General features: G+C 40.5%; 1 protein-coding gene across 1 annotated transcript in view; it reads left to right on the top strand.

The window, feature by feature from the left end:
- adgrb3 (adhesion G protein-coupled receptor B3) overlaps positions 1-20,987 on the top strand; it is a 110,694-nt gene extending 89,707 nt beyond the window's left edge. The window contains exons 18-31 of the mRNA XM_008278742.1: positions 961-1,064; positions 1,248-1,350; positions 9,280-9,430; positions 11,234-11,303; positions 11,706-11,772; positions 13,105-13,190; positions 13,532-13,630; positions 13,917-14,088; positions 14,390-14,485; positions 15,342-15,381; positions 16,948-17,624; positions 17,772-17,807; positions 18,657-18,761; positions 20,072-20,987. Of these exons, the coding sequence (XP_008276964.1) occupies positions 961-1,064; positions 1,248-1,350; positions 9,280-9,430; positions 11,234-11,303; positions 11,706-11,772; positions 13,105-13,190; positions 13,532-13,630; positions 13,917-14,088; positions 14,390-14,485; positions 15,342-15,381; positions 16,948-17,624; positions 17,772-17,807; positions 18,657-18,761; positions 20,072-20,260 (1,995 nt within the window). The 3' untranslated portion in view covers positions 20,261-20,987. The remainder of the gene's footprint in view (positions 1-960; positions 1,065-1,247; positions 1,351-9,279; positions 9,431-11,233; positions 11,304-11,705; positions 11,773-13,104; positions 13,191-13,531; positions 13,631-13,916; positions 14,089-14,389; positions 14,486-15,341; positions 15,382-16,947; positions 17,625-17,771; positions 17,808-18,656; positions 18,762-20,071) is intronic.
- Positions 20,988-23,881: the final 2,894 nt, after the last annotated feature.

Raw genomic sequence — 23,881 nt, 5'->3', positions numbered from 1 at the left:
TGTGTGTGTGTGTGTGTGTGTCAATGTGTGTGTGTGGTGGTGAGAATGGAAATTGAATCTTTGGTTTGCGCTAATCCTGTTAAATAGTAATTCAGCGGTAAGGGGAGATAGTGGGAAGGGGGGGGGGTATTTTCTAGTTTGTACATAGATTTAGATAACTGTGCATGCGGGAGGGTGTGTGCACGCCGATGCTTGTGTGTGTGTGTGTGTGTGTGTGTGTGTGTGTGTGTGTGTGTTAGCGTCTCCTCATCAATCAAATGCACATTTGGTAAGAGATAAAGATAAGAGATTTGCCATTGTTTTTTCTGTTTGTCTCCCATCAAAAAGAAAAAAAAAAAATCTGACAAATGGTGTTGGTGGGATTATTCAACCACATTTCCAGCTCGTGTGCTTGTAATTAGACTCCTGTAAAGGAAACAGAGGAGTGTAATTCCTTGAGAAGGATACAGTAATTAACAGTGAGGACATACTTCCACTGTGGCCTCTGTGTTAGTACACAATAGGAATCTATTACTTTCTTCTAGAGAAGGCCTGAAGCATGCAACAGCAGAATGGCATCTCTCTTTTTTTTTGCATTAAAAGTGAATGTTTGATTGGCTCACTAGTGTTAAACAGCATTAGTGTACAGTAAAGGTAGCCTCATGTGCTGGCCTGTGATTGGTCCAGTGGCTTCAGATGTGACTTGGAAAAACAGAAATCAAATATTACTACTTCACTGTTTGTTTTTTTTAATATTACCTTGAGTCATAATGGATGGAAAGTTTGGGGCATGTGTCTAAAAGCCCACGCACGCACCCTCAAAGCTCACAGTAAATTAAGCAACCCACCGTGGACTATTTAGATCGGTGTTGGTTTGTTTTGATTGGTTCCCTCTCTGGGCAATAATAAAGATTTACTGTCCTGCATGAACCACATCCAACCTCCCACTGACTGGTTTGTCTTGCTCTGTCTTCTCCACAGACCATGGAGTACTCAGGGGTCCCATCTGTGACATTGATAGTTGGCTGTGGTTTGTCCTGCCTGGCCTTGATCACATTGTCGGTGATCTACGCTGTGCTGTGGAGGTAATTGCAACACTTGAGAAGCACATGTTTGAACCACATTGTGATTAAAACAAATAAATGTTTCAGTTAAGTTTATAGCTTCTTTCATGTTCTAATGTGTGATTAAATGACTCAAAACCTTCCTAGTGAACATCAAACTTAAAGAAACGCACTGATATGGTTGCTTCTGTTTGTTTTCCACAGATATATTCGCTCTGAACGATCCATCATCCTGCTCAACTTCTGCTTATCTATAATCTGCTCCAACATACTGATCCTTGTCGGACAAACGCAGACCCACAATGTAGTAAGTGTCATTTAAGGATTTACTGGGGACAGTCTACAAAGTCTTACACTGGCGGTTGTTGAATTTAAGTTATGAAAAGATGGCACATTTAAAACATACATGCTTTAATATGGCCTTGGTTAGATAACACAACTCAGTGCTCTTTATTTCCATACTAGCCATTGTAATCATTTCTTTGATATCTTTGGTCTTCCAGTTGCATTGTGTGAAAATGCCTTCTAACAGGTGTATTGTGCATTTCATCATGAGGTTCCTCTCCATGAGTTTTAAAGATACGGCAAATAGCAGAAGCGCGATCACAGGCATCTGTTCGCAATCAGTTTGAGAAATGTCAAATTTATTCCATTTTTTTCTTTTTTTTTTGGGAAGCTGCTGAGATTTGAATCAATAGTCAGTCTCATTCTTCACTTTCAGAAGTCTAATCTACAAAATAGCAGCATCTGAATACCAGATGCCGGCTCCGTCTTTGAGAATATGAGAAAAGAATAAAACTGTTAGGTTATTGCCACTTTTCAAGCAAATTGCTCTTTTGCTTTTTTTTGGTCTTGTACTAAGAAGTCTTTCATATTTAATCCAAATGGAATATAAAGTGTTTCTAATGCCTCCATAAGATGTAGATCTACCAGCGAATTGGCTCAGGACCATTACTCTTCACTCAGGTGTTACATTGTCCTCTGGTAAACTTGAGACAACCCCAATCTGTTGGCACTGAAACAGTGATGATATTTAATTGCAATTAAAAGTACAAGGCCATAAAGAAAACCAAGAAGGAGAAAAAAAAAGAACAAAAAGGACTGTCAGGTCTCCCTGAGATGAAATACTGAAGCTAGTTTTTATTGCTGTGGTTCAAACGTGAAGCAGAGCGATCATTAACAAGTCAGAATAGTTTGGCGGTTGAGAAGACTCGACATTGTAGGAGCAAGAAAGAACGGCATTATGCACACCAGGATGCATGGTGCACAGGTCAATCTTAAGACTAGTAAAATTAGCCATATTCAGCTCCTCTACTTGGATTTGATGTGCATTGTGAGTTGCTGAAATGACTCAAAGCCATTGCAAAGAAATAGATTTTTATTCAGATGTCAATGAGAGCTGAATTCCACATCGAGCCACAGCAGCATTCAAAAGGACAACTGCTGTAAGTGAAGGAGGGCTGCTTCCAGTAAAACGTATCCCTCCCTCTCTCCAGCTTCGTAACTGGCCAGTAAACAAGTGGCTAATGTAAAAGATTGTTTGGCAAAAAGTAGTTGGGATTTACAAGCTGCCCACACAGATGCCCTTCTCAGTCATTTGGCAGCACTACAGAATGACACATTGTCCGATTACAGGCATTTCATTGTGTAACCATTTTCTCAGTGTATCTTTACCTTTTGCAAGAGACACAGTATTTATTCTCCCCCACCCCCCCATCTCATTATCTCCCACTGTTTCTCCTCATTAATCTATTCTCTTTAGATTTTCACCTCATTAATGAGCCACTGTTTTACCATTTGGACATTCTTACATTGCAGCAGTTGTAGATTTTGGGAGAGTTCAACAGTGCATCTAAATCACAGCCAAAAAATGGTGCAAAATGCTCACGAAAATGTATGTCCGGGCGTATTCTATCATTAGAAATGTAACAAATGGTGCTGTATACCATAGCCACTTACATTTCTATAGGTATGTTTTACTGTGTTCTGGGAGCAGATGGGCCACCAGCAGTTGGGGCTCATGTTGGACCATTTCCTTTTTCATAAGTCAAAATGCTTCCTATGTTCACTGCAATCACAAACACAAATGAGCAATCATCCGATGAACCCACAGCATTCGACTAGCGGTGACTCTACGGTTTTAATATGGGCAACATATGCTAACTGTAACCTTTCACCGCAAACTGCATCGGTTCATTTTATGCAGATTAGTTTAATCTCATAAAATAACAACAAAATAAATAAATAACTGCATCCACACACAATAAGTTCATCTGTTTCCTTGCTGGCCCTTCATATCTGGCAGACAGTTATAGCCAAGACTATGAATGCACAAAGCTTTAGGGCATCTTTAAAGCTGAACTGATTTGAAGCCTTGTCAGATTTAATCAGGGCTCCAGTCATTTCCTGCCTTGATTATGAGGACCACCACTTAACATGGAAGACTCACTCGGCATGCTTCTAATAGGATATCTGTCTATGAAATCTGCAAAGAGATTACGCGCTTTTCAGTAAATCCACTGACATACTGAAGATGTCATTTCGGCGTCTGCTAGACTGACTCAACGCGCTACCTTGACTGACTCACAGAGTGCCAAACACACAATGCTGACAAACTTTTTTTTTTTTTTTAATTTTTGTAGCGGGGCAGCATTGTTATTAATACAGAACATTAAAGCTGCATGAATCAGTGTTTTATTATTAACAATGGGATTAAATAACTCTTTGCAATGTGAAAGGGACCCAAGGAGAATTATGACGCGACTCAAAAGTTCTCTTCAGTTCTATTGAATATTTTAGCACCTATTCGCTATTTCTTGTCCCCCAACTTCACTGTTTTGGTTCACTTTCTTGGTTTTGTTTTCTGCAGCAGCAGACAGCTGTTTTATGTAAAAACAAAAACAAAAAAAAAAAAAAGAAAAAAATAATGAACTCAGATATACCTTCTGCCAACCCAGCACTACACGACAGACAGAAAATGCTAACGACTAGCTGGTGAACAGAGTGGACAAAGGAGAGGGAATGTTGGGCTTAGGTGACCAGAAACAACCCCAAATAAATTCTAAAATACTGATCATTACATTTGCCATATCAGGTTTTTAATATGTTTAAAAGTTTTTTGTCAAGCCAGGAAGAAAAAGTAATCTGTACATGTAGGTTTAACTCATTCTTAAGGTATAAATCCTTATATTAATGCAGACAGTAGCATTAAATGTTGTTTATTTTTTTAATTTGGTCTTTACGAAAAAGAAAATATAGCAAAACAAAAGTTATATTTTAGTATTTTTACTTTGAAATACTGAAGTTATACTCAGACGCTTTAGTATATTGTTATAACACAGACACATACATTGCTGCAAACTATCCTGTAAAGTTTCTGATATCTAAACTAGAATTTTGCGGCCTCAGGAACCCCAAACCAAACTTAATTGGACACCTCGAAACCGAACCAGCCAAGTTCCATCGCTGACGATTGTATTCATTCAAACTTCGCAGTGCTCTACATATAACTTCCAGGATAATGTGTTTTCTATTACCGTCCCTTTGTTCTCTATTGAATGTCCTGTTGTAATAATATTTGAGAAATATTTCACGTGTTTGATCAGACATACTGTAGAATCCGGTGTTTGAGTGGTAGGCCAAGCAAGAGGAGAAAACACAGTCCCTGTGTGGGTTTAATTGCCATGCTGCCTGACACTGCCTCACTTGTTTTTCCTCCATCTCCTGTAAGAAGTGCATATAATTGGCTCCACTGTTTGTGGATTCAGAGTTGCTCATCATCTAATAGAAATCATCTCTTTGCTGTGGAGGTGTCCTCTGGGAGCAGGAAGTCAGTGAGTCACCTTTGCCTGCCTGTGCTTTTCCTTTGTCCTCTGTCGCTGTTCATCTGGGTTTATAGAAAGGATACCAACAAAGGGACGCTGTTGGCATCGCCAGGGAGCGACGGAATTTGGGAGTCTTGGAGTTAGAGAGGATGTTCCTGTAAAATGTTCAACACCATAATGAGCGAAAATACATTACGTGGGCGGGAGGTCAAGGTGTCGGAAGTCCACTGGAAGGAGAAAAGAGGGATAGCCTTCTGTACCTTATCTGCATAAATCTGTCAGGAGATTGATGTTGGCAACTTTTGTTTGAATGCTGCTGTATGTATCAGCACGCTACAGTCGGATGGTAAAAAAGAATATCCTTACAATAGCGAAGAACATTCCAGTATTAAACTAATAATGCAGCGTTATGCAGTTGTACATATATGTCATACGCATGAGCTCTAAAAATATAAAATAAGCACGACTAAAGAGCATGCTCGCTCTGTATGTTACGCATGCATTAGCTGCAATAGTATATTTTTAGTACACTAAGCTTGACCTCCCTTATAATGAGGTGCTGGAAAGAGGGAATTTATTCATCCTTTTCCTTCCAGTTGAAGGTTGAGCCTTGTAGTTAAATTAATGTTGTATAGAATAGAAGAGAAACATACAGCTCACTCCGACAGACGAGGCAGCAGCTTCGTAGCAGCGGGAATCTTCTGGTGATGTTTGCATTGTTTAGAGCCTTAGGAGTGTTACATATTGAGAGATGAAGCAGGCAGAAGTCACTCCAGCTTTGTGTGAGATACATCCACACAACGGGAAGCAGAAGTAGCCATTTTCTGACTGGAGTGGCAAAGTCAGTACATTTTGTTCGCTGTTTTTCTGCGGTTCAACAACACTTTGCCGCCACCACCGCTCTGTTGTTTGGGTTTTTTTTTTTTTTTTTTTTAATGTCCTCCACCCAAGCACCTACTGTATAAAGCACTGGGGCACTTGTTGCTTGATTCAGAAGGAGGGTGCTTCAGTCAAAATAACAACCGGCCTCCTCCTCCCACATTGATCCAGAATGGTTGGGAAGATAAAAGTAATGTTATATGGTCTGGTTGGGATTTCTGTACAGCAATGTTGCAGGTCTCTGTTAGACTATACTGTAGATACGGTTCCATTGATGCGATTCTTATTGCTAGCTTATTCTTCAATCTTTTTAAGTGCTTCGTGAAATAAGAGTGACAATATGTTGAAAGTTACACTGTTAATGGACTTAAATGTATCTGTATTCTACACAAGCAATTAATGAATCTGTAAATGATGTAAATAACTAAATAATGATTGTTAAGTAAAAGTGCCTGATGCTCCGAGGGAAACAGTTTAATCACCAACATTATTTTAATCCACTTACGATGGGGGTGTTCTCAGCCGTACTGTAAGCAAAACTGAAATCCCCTTTTTCCGTGTTTCGCTCCAATAATATGTCGCTTCTCTTTTTCACTTCATGGCAATTTAGCTTTCTGTCCTTAATAGTTGAGAGAGCATCAAGATTCAGCCCAAACCTTTTAGTCAGAGTTTAGTCGTGCCATGGCAAGAAAATTCTTCAAATTTCCTGTCCTCATCTTAAACTGCCATTACTGAAGTGGTTTGAAGTACACTCCGTCACCACCTACCCCTACCTCCACGTCTATCAGCTCTGCGATGTTTTAATGTGGTCCCTTCCTCAGTTCCTCTGTTTCCATGGATACTGACACTGTGTGCTCAACATCTCTCGGCATTTGCCTTTCTAAAGGGCAATGTGAACTCTAGGTTTCAACCTCCTTTTTGTATTGCCGCCTGTTTCCAATCTGTGCCATCGCAGTATGTTCAGAACCGATCTTTTCCCCTCTTTTTTAAATGCACACTTCTTATTTTGGTAGGACTAACGAGGCTGGATGGTATAGGCTTCCAAGTGAACCGTGAAACATAGCGTTTTCATATGACCTGTTTCCAGGAAACAAGACAGGCTCTATTTTCAGCACCTTGGACAGCACATGAGCAACAGCAACACCAGAATTAGCTTTGGGTGTTTGTCTTCAGGCACTATAGCTACTGTATACGGCAGAGCCGCAAGGTTCCACATTCTCCTCTTGTCTCCGTTTCAAAGTCAGCATGTAAAATGCCGTTTTTACTTTCATATAAGATTTTCCCCCCATTGATCAGTCATGCATATAGCACAGCAGTATACCATACTGGGTACTGAATTCATAAATCCATATCCAGCATTTCAGTAGCAGCTAGTGTGCTGCTGTGTTATAGCACACAAAATGCTATTTCTTATTCACAGCTTATTAAACAAAGATTTACAGCACAGAATGTTTGTGATTTCTACAAAAAAGCATCTGCATGCACCTGTAATTGCCACATGAGCAGGTGGCAACGCGTCATGGGAGCGTCATGTGCTCTGATTTATTTGTGTTGCTTTGATACTTCCATCTGCAGCATTAGCAGCTCTGAAGTGTCTTAAGTCACAGTCCCCCAAAAAACAGGATCATTTGTTGTGCTTAAATACCAAACAGCATGTTTTATAAGCATTATAAATGTATAATATAATGACAAAATGACACTGTTTGCCTAAAATATGATAAATGTTCAACCTCTTAGGACCCGAGCTTGTTTTATATGTATTTTTTATTTATTCCTCTTTGCTATTTGATCAGATCAAATAGCAAAGACGAATAAAAAATAAAAAAATATCAAGAAAATAAAAATATATTTAAAAATTAAACAAATATGTTTTATATTTAAAAAATAGTAAAATAAGAACCATCATAAAATAATAATAATAAAATCTGAAAAATATAAACTAATTTAATATTGGGTAATATAACCCAGAATGTGATGTCTTAAGAGGTTAAAGCTGCAGCAGTGTTCTCTTTATTTCCATTTAGTATCGACTGATAAAATACAGGATGTTTAAGTTAGCATGGTGCTTTGCTAATGTACCTTTCATCATTTATGTTGACACAGTAATACAACCTTATTTTCCTAGAAGATCTTATTTTGCAGCTAGTTTTTTTTTTTGCCCAGTAGTGACATTAACTACACATTGAACTAATCTCGCAAAATCCCGATGACTGATGTGAAAGTGATGCTGAATTAAAATTTAATCAGAACATAATGTAAGTCTGACATTGCTGTTTTAATATGCTGTCACCACTTTGCACTGTAAAGTTAAAATATAGTATTTGCTTATACATTATATCAATTTAAGCAAAGTGGTTATATATATTCTATGCTACTTTTCTTTAAACCAATTTCCCTTTAAGTTGTGCACATTACATTTGAGCATCAAAGAAACTGTGAATATGAAACACATGCTGCACCTGAATGCCTCCTACGTGAATTTTAACAAACGCTTCCTGCCTGAATCTACATTTATGTAATTAATATCCCTCACGGGTGCAGTTAAAGAGAATTTCCCACTTCCCGGGAACGGAGTAAGGCAGGATTATTGTCTCGTGTGAACCCCATGAACACTACAGGGGATGGATGGATTTAGTGCAGCTTTCACAGTGGGAATGTAAAGTGTATGGGAGATCTCACAGTGTGGTGTGGACGCCCTGGGACGAGATGATACACTTCAATCTTTCCCTCTTTGTATAGTATTACTCAGATTACCACAGCTTCACACTGCAAACAATCTGAATTGGGGGAGAAAAAAAAGAAGCCTAATCTCTTCTCACTCACAAATGTCAGCGTGCAGTGACGAGATTCTTAAGGATACTTCTTTATTTCTAATCCTCTTCTAAACAATCCCATTTGGAGATGCCTCTTCGTGGAACAAAGATGGACAAGCTAATGAAGCTGAAAAGTGCCACTACATTGTCAGGCCTCACCGCAATCTGCTGCCTCAGACACATGCATTCTGTATCGTTTAAGCGGTGTTGTGGTTTTTTTTTTTTTTTCCCTCTCCCCCCCCCTTCTGTCTGTGTAAAACAGTTGACCTTGGCTCACATGCCTCCAGGTGGGATCCCCAGCATACTAATGAGGGTTAGTGCAGAGGAATGCTACGCCATGGCTTTTTGTGTCAGCTAGCCTGGCTCTGATCTTAACTACTATTGCCACCTCTGTTGGTGCAGTTCAAACTGATGCTTTGTTTCATTCACTGCACAGGATGGTACTTTGGCGGACGGTCTAGACAGGCAAATGCTGCTGGTCCTGCAAGAATAGTTCAAGGAAATGAAGGAATATCAATATAATTGATGTGTAACTGCAGGAGGCCTCTTGCTTTAACAGGAATCTGTACTTGTGGAATCTGATGGAGTCTTTTTTTTTTTCTGGTTGAATACATTACACAGTTTTTTTTACATGAGCTGTTTTAAAGCTAATGGTTTTGTAGGAAGATTCAAATCTGTAAATGTGAAGCTCAGTTGTGGATTTTCTCCTCGTCTCAACAGGGTGTCTGCATCATGACAACGGCCTTTCTGCACTTCTTCTTCCTGGCATCCTTCTGCTGGGTCCTCACAGAGGCCTGGCAGTCCTACATGGCAGTGACGGGAAAGGTTCGGACCAGGCTCATCCGCAAGCGCTTTCTGTGTCTGGGCTGGGGTAAGTGAGCGGCACGTTTCGCTCGACCTCTCCATTATGTCCCATCATACTTTGCAGCTGCCATTTTCTCACAGCATGTCCAGCCGAGGCATCTCTCCGAGTAACGGCGTGTCTTTTTCCGTCCGCTGTTCTCATCCTCTCTGTGGGGCAGCTAGATCTTCATCCTGTCAGCCTCTTTGTTGTGATGCTTTTGTGCTCCAGTCAAGCTCTCTGAGGGCTCGGTAAATGGACCGGCCTTGAGCGGCTGGAGTGGGAGACATACTGGTGCTGCTCTCCAATAGCAGGTTGCAATGACCTTATGCCTGATGAAGAGGGTGTGAATTGAGCATTTACACTGCAGCAGAGTAGATTTTATGTAAAGATGTTGGACATACAGTAGAGGAGGTTGGAAAATGTTCAAAGTTTAAGTGCATTGAATGTATGCAGTGAAACAGATTGCAGTATGAGCAGTATGATTACACATGTGGCAGAGTCTAATGTTCAGTCATCTGCAACAATCTTCTTTAATCACGAAAAGAAATAGAGAAAGCAGCGCCAGTATGAGGCATTTACTATCTGTATTGTGACAGATTTAAATCCTAAAACTCATAATTCAGCGGCAAATATGAGCGTATACACGTATCCGTCAATAAACACCGGCAGGCAAAATATCTGTATCAAAATTTTAAAGATTTCTCTTCATTTGATAAATGTCAGTATGAATCCTTGTCCAAACAGTTCTTTCTTACAGACTACTAGAAATCTCTCCTTTAAAAAAAAAAAAAAAAATCAATTTGATTATGAAAGAGCCCACACTCATTCTTCTTGTTACCTAGCAACAAACAAGGCTCTCTTAGTCATTGCAGTGCCACTGCTTGCTGCAAAAAAAAAAAAAAAAAAATGGACAAAGGCTGTTCTACAATCACATAGATTTCTGGAAAAAAAACGTCATAATAGACAATTTAACGATAAATATGACAGTGTCTTGTTGCAACACATTAAACATGCATCATGCTACATAATATGAACGCTAGTTTTGCACATAACGGCTTAAACATCTAATTCTCTAATGCTCTGCAGATTACGATCAGTATTCAACGGAAGGCAGCAACATTTCCAAAACTGATCTATAAAGCGACAGGCAGCACACGGTACCTGTTGTCTCTTAATTCAGTCTGTTTGAAGTGCGGCGTCTCCACCAGGCTGTTGCCCGCACTGTGATTTATGACATGCTTGTGTACACTCGGCACTCTTTACCTCTTCAGCACTGCAGAGAGGCACTGGATGGCCACAGGGTCTTCGCCTCGTGCCTCCAGGAAACTGATTACATCAATAGCACCTGCCTGCGCTGCTCCGAGAGGAAAAGCGTTAATATTCCGAGCACACAGTAGTAAGGACGGAATCAATTACACCAATCTATAATGAGGAGCCATACAGCAAAAACCCCTTCTCATAAAAAGGTGTGGAAGGTGGTGGAAATTTCTTACAGTACAGTGATGAAATTTCACGACGCGGCTCTCTGGACTCGATGCACTGCTGCCATTTTGTCAAAGCTTTCTACAGTGTGTTCTCCTCCTGCCTCTTAATGGAACATTTTACAATATGTTGATGGAATTATTGAAATGCATATAGTTGATCATCTCCCCTCAGATGTCCGTATGGTCTCATATGGAGGCTTCTAATGGAATCAATCTAGTCCCACTTTGTTTAATGAGTGGAAGGCACAGTGGCTGGCTTTTTCTGCATTGAAGTGGGTTTATGCTCTGAGCTCTGACAGGCGACTAGAACTGCTCGAATAATTATTGATTGTTTTCTCTTTTGAAGGATTACCAGCTTTAGTTGTTGCTGTTTCAATGGGATTCACCAAAACAAAGGGCTATGGGACACCCTCATAGTAAGTTCTCCTTCTTATTTTATACATATTCACTTTTCAGCGCGCACACACACAGTGGGTTCACGGTAACGCTTAAGAGTAATGATTAAGTGCTTCTGCAGTGGCTTACTTATCCTAAATAGTACCATAAACAAAGTCCCATGAACCCAATCAAATTTCAAAATAGCACAGCAAGACCCCAATTTCATGTGAGTTGTATCCCGGCTGGATACCAAACGCATAAACACTGCTTAAAATCTCCTTAGCATTTTATTACCCTGTGAAACTTTGGATATGGAGTTACAGCATATGGCACTTCTCCCCTGACAATTGAGGAAAATACAATTGTATGCTGGTGTGCACCATTAACTTGGATGTTAATGCCTTAGTGGGAGTTAACTGTTTTTCTTGTTTTCCCTGCAGCTGTTGGCTCTCTTTGGAGGGTGGGCTCCTGTATGCCTTTGTTGGACCCGCAGCTGCTGTTGTTCTGGTATGTCTCAGTCATCAGTGTCCAGTTTTTGCTTTCATATGCTAAGAATATGAGGAACATTTACAGCAAAGGAAAAAATCAGCCAGCACTTCACCACTAAAAATGTGATCATCTTTATTCTGCAAGAGCCGATCTCTCTGTGCAGCTCATAATCTGCAATATTACCCCGTTCAAGTAATGTATATATTAATGCACTGCTACAAAAAAAAGAAGAATAATTTAACATCATTTGATGATGGTATAGTATGAATGTGGTACAATCGTGCTGCGTTGAGACTCAACAAAATTATGCTATGAAAATGTCTATCAGGAGGAACACACTCTGGTTTCAAAGTCAAAGTAATGAGCGTCCCATCAGGCAATGTGCTCAAGTAATTCCCTTTCATTTACCATAATGGTCCTCCATGTAGCTTTGAGGTTATTAAGTATTTATGCATTAGATTTGTCCAAAATCTAATATACTGGGGTATTTTAATCATCTTGTATTTACATAGTTTTACAGAGAAAATTACACAAAGAATGTGATTATGCAAATCACTCAATCTGTGTCAGAGGGACAGAGGACTCTGGATATATAATGATATTTTTCATTGTCAGACTTCTATTCTGTGGCGGGATTTGAAAGAAAGTGATTTCAGATTTATATATATTTTTTAAAGCGACTAAACGTCTTAGTGTGAGTGTCACCGGCACAAAGACGCAAAGCCTTGCTTTTCCATGGTTTTCATTTGCAATGGACCTCAGAGGAACAGGAGCTCTGCAAAAATGGCAGAAGCAGCCATCTGCAGCGAGAAAGCACACCACACTGTGCTGCTGGTATCACTGTATTGATATTGTAACATCATAATCACATGTCTCAGCTTGTTGAATAAAAACTTTCCCAAATGTATTTGCATGAATACTTAATGAGCCCTTTAGCTCAGCTACGGGGATTTGAAATATACTGTAGCCTAATGTTTTAAAGAATTTTCTACCCAGCTGCTTTAAAGCTTTCTGCTAATAATAGTAGAAGGTACCTTTGAGATGATAAGGGCTTCTTGTCAGGCGAATCTGTTCCTAGTTGTGCGGGGCTGAGTGTGCAGGGCATGCCTCATCCATGGCTGAAATGGAAAGAGAACGAGAGAGAAGAGAAAACAATAGAAGCCAGAGGTCAAAAGCTCATCCAGAAAATCCGGGAAAAAAACGCTGCAGAATAATGACATCAATCTTCTGCTACCTATGGAGTCTGTCCAGCTGGGAAATTAAACACTATATTTAACATTGGCTGTGAAATAATCTTGTAGCAGTTGATTTATTGAATACAAATACCCCCTGTTCCCTCTCTGTTGACAGGTCAACATGGTGATTGGTATCTTGGTGTTTAATAAACTAGTGTCCAGAGATGGCATCCTGGACAAGAAGCTGAAGCATCGAGCAGGGTATGACAGCACATCCTTGTTAGTACCTGTTTTTTCTTCTTAACTTTTTACATTCTTGCAAAAATATACATACGCTTTGATTTTTCCCTTTTATACTTGTGGAAACCTCCCTCCTTCTTTGCTGTTGAAAAGAAATTAGAGGCATAAACATAAAGAGGTCAGATCTCTCTCGGGAGCGACATGGCTTCGTATTTCTTTGGCAGAATCAGTCCAAGATGAAAATCATTAAAAACGCCCACACATTGGCTGCCTGTGCTGTTGCTAATATGATGGGGAAAATTTAAAGTCAGGTTAGTGGCTGTTTGCATTGTTTGTCATGATGTTGTCTCTATATCCCACAGACAGATGAGTGAGCCGCATACAGGATTAACTCTCAAGTGTGCCAAATGTGGTGTTGTATCAACAACTGCTTTATCAGCAACTACAGCTAGCAATGCAATGTAAGTGCCTGTCAGTGTCTGTGAATCAATAAGGCGATGCTACGAGGAAGATTCTGTATGTACGGCGTGTCCACCTATACAATTCTGACCAACTTGCAATCCACTTCAATGCAAATTTAATATCCAGTTCACAGTACATCAGAATCACAGTACATTTGAATGCCCTGCTTTTATTATGGAGAAAATAGGCTGTGATGGAGATTTTTATTCCCAGACCTGACCGTGTTTATCGACACCAGCTTGCTTATGTTTATTCCTCTACACGACCCCTCCTCTGTTCTCTCAGGGCGTCCCTGTGGAGCTCCTGTGTCGTCCTACCTCTGCTGGCTCTGACCTGGATGTCTGCAGTCCTCGCCATGACAGACAAGCGCTCCATCCTCTTTCAGATCCTCTTTGCTGTCTTTGACTCACTGCAGGGTTTTGTCATTGTGATGGTGCACTGTATCCTACGGAGAGAGGTAGAGGATGACTTTAGATTCCCTCTTCTTTTCACCTATGATCTCTATTAGCGACTTGGGAAAACAAACTATACATGTTTTTTTATTGAAAGTCGAGCAGGTTAGATGCAGAACATTTGATTTTCTGTCTTTATTTGGTATTTACAACTAAAAAAAAAAGTCTCAAGTTTTACATTTAAAGACAATCCATTTTAAAACTTGACAAGAAGACAAGCGCGAACAACAAAAGCAACAATTACATAGTCAGTGGCTAATATGTGACATTGTTGGCATGATAATGAACTGATCCCGTTGCACTCAGGTCCAAGATGCGTTCAGATGTCGGCTCAGAAACTGCCAAGATCCAATCAGTGGTGATGCAACAGGAACCTTCCCTAATGGGCATGCTCAGATAATGGTAGGCACAGTTACCCCCTGTTATCTGCACCCATTAGATCCTCTATAATTTAAGTAGACCCAATGTTCCCTGGCTATTTATAATACATACGCACACCCCCTTGTTCTCTACTAACCTTAATTTAACTTGTGTGCTTTAACTTCTGCACATCGTGCACTTTTTTATTGTTATTATTTTTTTATTTATATGGCCTCTAAACCATGAGGCATTGTTTCCCATAGGTTTATAATTTTCCACAAAACGCTTTTGTGAAGCTATAATTACATGCAGGGTAGACACTTGGCCCTTTGATAAATGGTATTAGTTCCCTTTGGTTTTCTTAGCCCCTAAGCCCAATCCTTTATTTCTGTTTGATTGAACTTACTGTCCATGTTTGCCATGCATCCCTCTCATTTCCTCTCACTGGGTAATGGAGGACTGTTCCCTGCCTGACCTTTGAAATGGGACACCAGTCTCTTCATCTAGCACTACGACGCCACTGGCACATCATAGCAATGATCTGCCATTAGTATTCTAATACCCCTCAGAGTGAAATAGTTTTCACGATAGCAGAATGGTGTCAGGGCCCCCTGGTTCAATACAGTCATTAACAGTGAGCGCAAAATGCTTCCCAGCTGCTGCTGCGGCATCATTTTTTCCCCCCACGTTTTGTTGTTATATTGTTGGGATGGAGCAGAGAAAGAAATTGCTTCTTATCATTTTACTCAAGCACTTGGAAAATATTCTAAAAAAAATACATATATTGATCTTCATTTTGCAGCTGGGTATTGCAGATGAGTTGCGTTTTTTTGTGTGTACAGTAAAAAGGCTGGACATTTTTAGCAACGCTGAACATTTGACTGTCTTCTATCTACAGACGGACTTTGAGAAAGATGTGGACATCGCCTGTCGATCAGGTAAAGAACAGATGGACTCTTATTAGCAGGATTCCTCCTTCCTTGCATGTAAAAAAACCCGAAATGAGGTTAGACAGTAAAAAATAGCTCAGGTTATATAACAACCAACAGTCCCCACAGGAGTTTTTTCACAGTTACCACAACACTGACTTTAATCTGAGAACAAAACACTATAAAGAGAGCTGTTGGATATTCACTTTATCTTTCAGCTTTACTGCAATAAACAGGAATCGCAGTAGTTCTTTCTCATCCCTGGCAGTTGTGCTTTGTAATTATGTTTTTCATTAATATGTTGATGCTGTCACAGATTAGGCGTGTAGGTGCAGTGTGTCTAATTTTGGGAGGATTTTCTTCCTCAACTTATACCAGTGGGAAGATAATATTCTTTCTGATTTCTGTGTCTGGTTCTTTTGTACTTTTGAGCCACAGTGTCTGCTGTGTATGATGAAAATAATGAATAAAACAATCGGGAATAAATGCTAGAAAGAGACTGCGCAAGTTACCCAGCATGTAACTAGTGGTGGAAACTTGCATAAGCCCAAAGTCTGGTCTTTGTCCAATACTTTCCAAACCAATGAAAAACACATCCTAAATGGATCTGCAGGGAATAGCCAAGCTGACCATTATTCGGAGCTCTCAAAAACACAGCTTGTTAAGAGACAAAAAAAAGGGCTGTCTAGTTCTTCTGACCCACGTTACTTCACGCTGTGCGGTCTTGTAAAGCTAAAGTGGACATAGCCGTTACAAAAAGGCAGAGCAGACAGGTGTCATTTATAAATCATGACCAGATTCGGACCAAAGTAGCGCTGCAGCCAGAGAGAAGTGCACTTTACAGATTACTCTGCGGGCTTGCAGAGTTTAAGTTTGTTGTTTACAAGCAGGGATTATTGTCAGCGGCAGAAGTAATATTCTGTGGTGTCACCCTACAGAATACAAGAGTAAACTTTGATCACAGCATTTCTCCTGTATGAATACCAGACTCAGACTGTTTTCCTCGTGTCCACACTGAGCATTAAATTAGCCTCAAACAGAAAAGGGAGTATTCGATCTTGTTTGTTGTTCTTGTAATGCCCTTGCAGGGCTTTGTGAACCGACCACATAATTCCGAGTGATTCATGAGGCAAAGATTAAAATGCTCATCGGGGAGGATACGGTGTTCTTATAACTAGAAGGTATTTCTAAACAGATAACTGTTGTTTGTTGGTAGAGTATTTGGTGCATTACAAGGTCATCTGAGATCACTGAGTTAGACCTACGATATCACCCGCTGGATGGCAGAGGAGGGAGTACAGGGAGAGGATACAACCATACTAGCTTATTTACAGTAACAGCCTCGAGAGACACTGCTGTTGTGTCCCTTTGTGTTTAGGTGTGATATCACACTCGGTGCATATTCACAGTTATTTATCCTGTCATTTGCAGTTCCCCCTCTGCAGATTCCTTTGAGAATCCCTTCATATTGATTTGAATTCTCTTGTTCTTTTGGTCATATGCTGGATAATCTCAGACAAAGTGACACTACTTTCATTACTGAGAAACTAATCCTTGTATCACCCTGCCCTGCAGCTCTCCACAAAGACATGGGCTCTTGTCGCGCCGCCACCATAACAGGCACCCTTTCCCGCATTTCCCTCAATGATGAGGAGGATGAGAAGGCCCCCGAGGGCCTCAACTACTCCACGTTGCCAGGCAACATCATCTCCAAAGTGATTATCCAGCAGCCTTCAGCTTTGCACATGCCGATGGGAGTGGGTGATCTGAAAGAGCAGTGCATGGCTGAGAGCGCCGCCGACATGCGCCGCACTGTTTACCTGTGCACCGACGACGCCATGCGCCAGAGTGACCAAGACATGGGCGGTCATGACATGGAGGGCCATTCGGCACAGGGCCAGATGATGGAGACAGACTACATAGTCATGCCCCGTGCCTCTGCAGCAGTGTCAGGGTCGGGTAACATGCCCACCCTCCTGAAAGAGGACACCAAGATGAACATCACTATGGATACGCTGCCACACGAGAGGCTAATGCATTACAAGATGAGCCCTGACTTCAATATCAGCCCGTCAGGCATGGACCACATGAATGTGAACCTGGAGCAGCAGTATCCTAGCGCTCCAGAGCAGATGCAAAACCTGCCCTTTGAACCTCGCACCGCTGTTAAGAACTTCCTCGCCGAGATGGAGGAAAGTGCGGGGCTTTCTAGGAGTGAGACAGGGTCTACAATATCTATGAGTTCTCTAGAGGTACATATGCTCGCATTAATGAAACACAGAGGGAGCTGCAATAAACACTTCACCACACGCCCTTAAATATGCCACATATGTTTAATGTACACATCCTCTTAAACTGATGACTTAATAACTTAAAACCTTTGTGTTTTATATTCACAGAGAAGGAAGTCACGGTATTCGGATCTGGACTTTGAGGTACGTAAAAAGAATGTTTCTTTTCTTAGTACATGCATCTAGTTTTTTTAATGCAGAGAAAGGCCATTTTTGCAGTTGTGTTTGTCATTTGATTTACTAGTACTTGTTGTGCCTCTTAAGCTTATTGGAGTTACACAGCCTTGACTCAACAAGATTTATTGACATGCTGTGTAGTTAAGGTAAAAGCAAGGCTGTCAACTGACAAACAGGGCAACAGTTCTCATCTACATTTTGTCCTCCTCCATCTCCTACATCCATTAGCTATATGTTGATTTTCAAAATGTATGCTTTTAAAGTCATTTGCACATTTCACATCTGATTTTACCACTGGTTTCAACAATGATTATATTGGCTTGCAAACACATATTCAAACCCCCTTTGGCAAGTTTTAGCATTTCCTTTGCATTGTTAAATTAGGCTTTACTGCATATACATTGTAAACCCTGTCAAAATAAAGGCAACATGAGCCCTCTGGCAGCTATTTTGGCTTGGGGTGCATTTTATTTTAGCTTAGATGGACACCAACCTCTTTAAAACGGGAGGGTTGTGCCAAGGTTTGATTATACGTATTTCCCTTAGTCCAAGAAAACTCTAAATGAGGCAATTCATCACTAAGGAATTATGTTTAGGCTTTACGTGTCCTATAACCCTAACTTTAATTATATTGGTGTTTCCTTTATTTTGGCAGTCACTTGTATATATGCAGACACAAGAAGATTTGTTTTAAACCTGGCCTATAAGTAAACTACCATGACACTAACAAATTGATCAGAGTTGGAGGGGGTGGAGAGGAAGATGCATTTCCATTATTGGCTGTCAATACCAAAGAAAAAACCCTTGCCATTGCAGAAAGTCATGCACACCAGGAAAAGACACATGGAGCTGTTCCAGGAACTGAATCAGAAATTTCAAACCCTGGACCGATTTCGAGACATACCAAATATGGGCAGCATGGTGAGTAACAGGAAACCAGGGGGGTGGCTGTCAGCCAGTTAAAAAGATCAACATCCAAATACCCTATTTTAGATGTCGGGTGCAGGACACTTAATGTGTGATTGTGCAAATGAGTGAGTAATGTAGTTAAAGTATACATGCAGAGGTGAACCTTCCTATGCATAGTGGGCCTGCCAGCAGATGGTGAGAGGCGAGCGAAGGGGGCTGCCCCTTAAAAACCACTGAAGCATTTTTCTCCACAAGGCCAGTCTCAGGGGAAGAAGGACCTTTGGTAATCTTGTTGCAATAGAGTGCATCCATTCCAATGCAAGGCCATGAATGCACTTTTATTTACATGCACATTTATCTACTTAGCAACCCCATCATTTTTCCATTAATGCATGGCAGATTATTTAATCTATCAACATCTATACAAATATTACCTCGATGTTCTCTTACGGCAACTGTGTGAAGAGGGGGGAAGGGGGGGAAAGGTGGACTTTTCATTGTCACACTCCAAGTCAGGCTAATTGTGAGAATTCTTCCTGACCTTGCTGCAAAATCTGAAGTCTTACCATCTGCCTCCAACACCTGGCTGGAGCTGCAAACGATGTCGAAACTTTATCCATCTGTCTCAGATGAGCAGCTTTATTTTCTCTGTTGACTGAAACAAATAGAAGTTGAGCTGGTGACCAAACACAGCCAGACAATCAGACGATATCAGTTATGCAGTAGCCTTTTGGTTACATATAATCCTTTATCGTTCACATTTCAATCACCCTTACAGTTCAATGCAATTCAAGGCCCGTTGCTTAGTTACCAGTGCAAGTTCTTTTGTATAGAAAATGATAACTACAGTACATTCTCACTCCCCTCTTTTTTCTTTTTTTTCCCTCCCCTAAATGAATCTACTGCAGAGCTGGCTGCAGACATTAGTATCCATTTTATATTCCCTGACTGGGAGCAGCTTCTCTCCCTTATTTGCAATAGTGTCTTTGGGACTGTCAATGAGAGCACATTCAGATGAATGGCTCACACATGCAGCCCATACAGTCTACCAGTTTCTGAGCTTGGGGAAAACACAGTTCTGCTACGACTCCATGACAATAGAATAAGCATGTTCACATTTAATACACTACCATTATCTTTTGTTATTTGATGCTTTCCACAGCATTAATCCATTATTTTCAATTAGCAACGGGTAGGAGTTCATATAATGCCCTTTTGAATGATCTGACTTGACTGGAAAAGTCAATTTTGTAAAAGAATAACGGTTGAGCTGCAGAGGATGTCATGCCACTAATATCACACCCCACTGGCCATGTTCACAGGACAAGGCAATGCCAAACAAGAACCCATGGGAGAGCTACAATCCAGCCTGTGAGTACCAGAACTACGCCACTATGAATGTACTAGAATCTGACACCAAGGACTCACTGGAGATGACGCCTGCAGAGTGGGAAAAGTGTGTCAACTTACCCTTAGATGTCCAGGAGGGAGACTTCCAAACAGAAGTCTAGAGGATGAAGAAAGGAGAAAATGCAAACTAGAAAAAGGAGGAGAAAGGGATGTATTTTGCACTGAATAAAGCAACAGACTTTTCTAACAGCCTTGGCATACATATCTGGATAATACGAGTGTGGCAGGGACATTATGTGCCAATACAATATAAGGACTGGTGAGAGAGAAAAAAGAAAAAAAAAGGGATAAAAACATCAGTGTTACTTTTTGTATTCTCACTAGTGTACTTAGTGTGGGGCAGCCTGGTGTACAATATTTACCATCATGTGTTTCAAATTATCTGTTGAGGAATTGGCTAAAAAAGGTAATCTCTCTAGATGAAACCTCACAAAGCAAAATGACATGCCATGTCGTCCCAGCTTCATCGGGTCTAGTTTTGATTTCATAAAACTGGACCCGGGAGCACAATGTATATATTTATGCAGGTTTTTAAAAAGTTTATAACAGTCTGTTTGGCCATTACTACACTTTTTACTTTATAATATAAAACATGGGAGGCAAAGAGGATTTTTTCTGTCATATTAAAATGAATGTTTGTCAAGCTACATTCTTCATTGCTTTAAATGCAATAAAGATAATACTCACTTTTATATAAATAATATATTTCACAACTTTAATACTGCAGAATCTGCTTGAAGGATCCCAGCAAGCTCTCTCATCTGCAGCTCTGTATAAAATATTTAAAAACAAAATGTTGTATGGTGTAAATAAACTTTTGTCTACATATGTTTTACTTGTGCCAATTTATTTTAATGAGAAAAAAATGCCAACCTGATCAAAAGTTATAGCGAAAAATGTTAACATTTGAAAAAGGAATGTAAATAAAAGAGGAAATATGTTCGTACTGCTTCAGAGGTTGTGTCAAGTTTATGTTGTTTGCTGGTTGTGAAAGGCGTCACTCGCGTTGCTCGATGGAGGAGGCGTTTGAATTTAGGAAACTCGGATGATGAATGTGTGATTGCATGTGGGATAGATCTATTGCAATTCAGGAAAGCTGGACTTCGAAGTTAGCTCAGGATTGATTACTGTATAAAGCTTCCTCCACTTTCATTTAGAACAAACCGGAGTGTCAGAAAAGATCTTCACATACTGTCCGCTCTGGTGATTTTTAGCCCAAGTTAGTGATTTAAACTCTTCCCTTTAACTGTAGCTGAAGGTTTGTTCTGTAAAGTTTCCTGCCTCACCTCATAAATCCACCCTCACATTTAATTTCTGAGTATGGATAGGAAACACTGAAACTCTTAATAAGTCTCTCTGCCTCCAGAAGGTCCACCTGACAAGATCAGTTTTCTAAGACAGACATACAGAGCACTAATGGGAGGAGGCTGGCAGGGCTCGGGGAAAAAAGATCTTGTTTGGTCTGTCTGCTGGTGGTCTGTGTGGTACGGCGGCTGACATCCGGCAATGAGAGCACCAGCATGTGCCTCCCCCGCACAAACCCCCTTCTGGGAAGCCAAGGGTCCCCGAGCAAGAAAAGGGGAAAGAGCCGGAAGAGGAGGACGAAGAGGAGGAGGTGTGACTTAGATCTTCTACATCAGTGAAGACCAAGGACGAGCGGGGGAAAAAGATCGAGCCAGACAAGAAACAGAGGCTCGCATGAATGAGGACTCAGCTGTGCAATGACGTCATCACAACATAAATCAAGATGATTGAATGCAGGGTCTCAGTCTAGACGTTAATGTCTGATTTTTTTTTTTTTAACAGTGAATTTCAATTTAGTCTACCAGACATAATTAGGTTAATTACATACAGCAGGCTACTGCTGCTTGTTACAGGCTCTGTGAGAGGGTTTTTTTTTTCATTAATGTGCCAACGTCCAATAGAGTGAAGTGCCTTGAAAAACACTGTCATCTCCCCACAGGCTCCGGTTATATGTTTCATGCTGAAAGCTGTCTTTTTTTTTTTCATATGCAAAATCCTGTTTGCATAGAAGTGCCTAGTTTATCTGGAGAGTGTCTCATGACACATTCTAGCAGGCAGAGTGCATTTATTAGTCAGCAAAAAGGCACGCTGTATTAAAACTACTGGCATTGTCTAAAATAAAAGACAAAGAATTTTATTGTGTTTAAAAGACACAGTAATGTTTGAGAACAGACTGTACTGTACACATGAAGATCTAAAGCAAAGCAACCAGGCTTGCAAGGTCATCTTAGGAAAGAACACAACTAGTAAATGCATTTATTTTATTTCTTTTGCAAATGTTTTGTTGTTGTTTATGAATCCCTGAAAGTCGTAAGCAGTTACTCAATCAGTGCATCACAGCCTGTGTTGCGTTGCAACAGGCTGAATAATATTCAGAGAAAGAAATAGGAAGTTTCAATGTCTCCGGAGATCATTTACGTGCTTATTTGTCTTAATGGTATTCAGATGTGGAGCTTTAAAGGTGTGTGGGATCAAAGTTCTTCACCAGCTCAAGAGGAGGTTTAAAAGTATGTGGGTGAACAAAACACTGCCGCCTTAATGCAGATGAGTTCATTGTTTCCTCCATTAGGAGTGTTTTAGATTCCTTTAACAATATTGTTCACTGTAGTGAGGGGAAACACACTCTGACCTTTATTTTAAGAACCTCTTTATTTTAATAGGAAAAGCACTTTATCCGCTCAAGTCCCCAGACAAAATTAGTGCTATCACATTCTGTCTGTGCCACACTTCCTGAAAGCTTTTAAATACTTAAAGCATTAAAATGCAAAAAAAAACAAACTAAAAACAAATTCAAACATCATTTAATATGGAATCACTTTACCCTCCGTGAAGTCTCACTTAGTCTCTCTGTGGCTCAGTTAACGAAAGAAACGCTCCTAAGATTATGATGACGACGTTTAATAATTGAATATTTCCCACTTGAACTGTCACTTGACAGAAATCCTGCAGAATATTTTTGATTTTGTACACAGATTTATTGCCGCAGACACCCCGTTGTGTCTGAAAATGGAAAGCGGCGTTATTTAGTTGTTTGTAATTGGAGCCGGGACGTGTTGACAAGCCTGCTGGACAAGTCTTCATTCGGTAGTGAGTGGCAGGTCCCACAGGCCCATAAGAGCAGAGAGGTTAACCTGCTGTGGGGCTGCAAACACTGAATCACCATAATTACATTGATCCTGCGTCACTCTCCTCCCTGGGGGTGCAGCTGAGGGGTAAGGCAAACTGCTCGTCTATCAAGGGCCTGTCAGAGGAGTTAAAGCTCAGAGGGGAGACTCGGGGCCACTCAAAAATCACAGAAACCATATCGACAAAAGTTGGGGAAGGACACTGTGAAAGAGAGGGGGGGAAATGTCGTGATGTTTAGCAACACTTATGATTTGAGTTCAATCCTGAGTGTGAGAGCTGAAAGGCATCGGCCCCCTTTTGTTCCTTTCACATAGGGGGTAGCTGCACATTCACCCCATTTTTGTTTTTCTTTTAGTTGATTGTGAATGGGTTTGGGGTGTTTATGCACTGTTCTAGTGATTCCTGAACTGGGCTGTTGCTAGGATTTTAATCAGTGTGATTGAAGGTTTAATTTCAAGTGTTTTTACTGTATTATGTGCCAATGAATGTGTCGAGATGGTAATGCACAATGATATCAGATTTACTCGGGTTTTGTCCCTATAGCTCAGAAGTTTTCCGCTATAACTAAACTT

This window comes from Stegastes partitus, unplaced genomic scaffold (genome assembly GCF_000690725.1).
Source record: "Stegastes partitus isolate 25-593 unplaced genomic scaffold, Stegastes_partitus-1.0.2 Scaffold131, whole genome shotgun sequence".
Lineage (NCBI taxonomy): Eukaryota > Metazoa > Chordata > Actinopteri > Pomacentridae > Stegastes > Stegastes partitus.
This window is presented reverse-complemented; position numbering and strand designations above follow the sequence as displayed.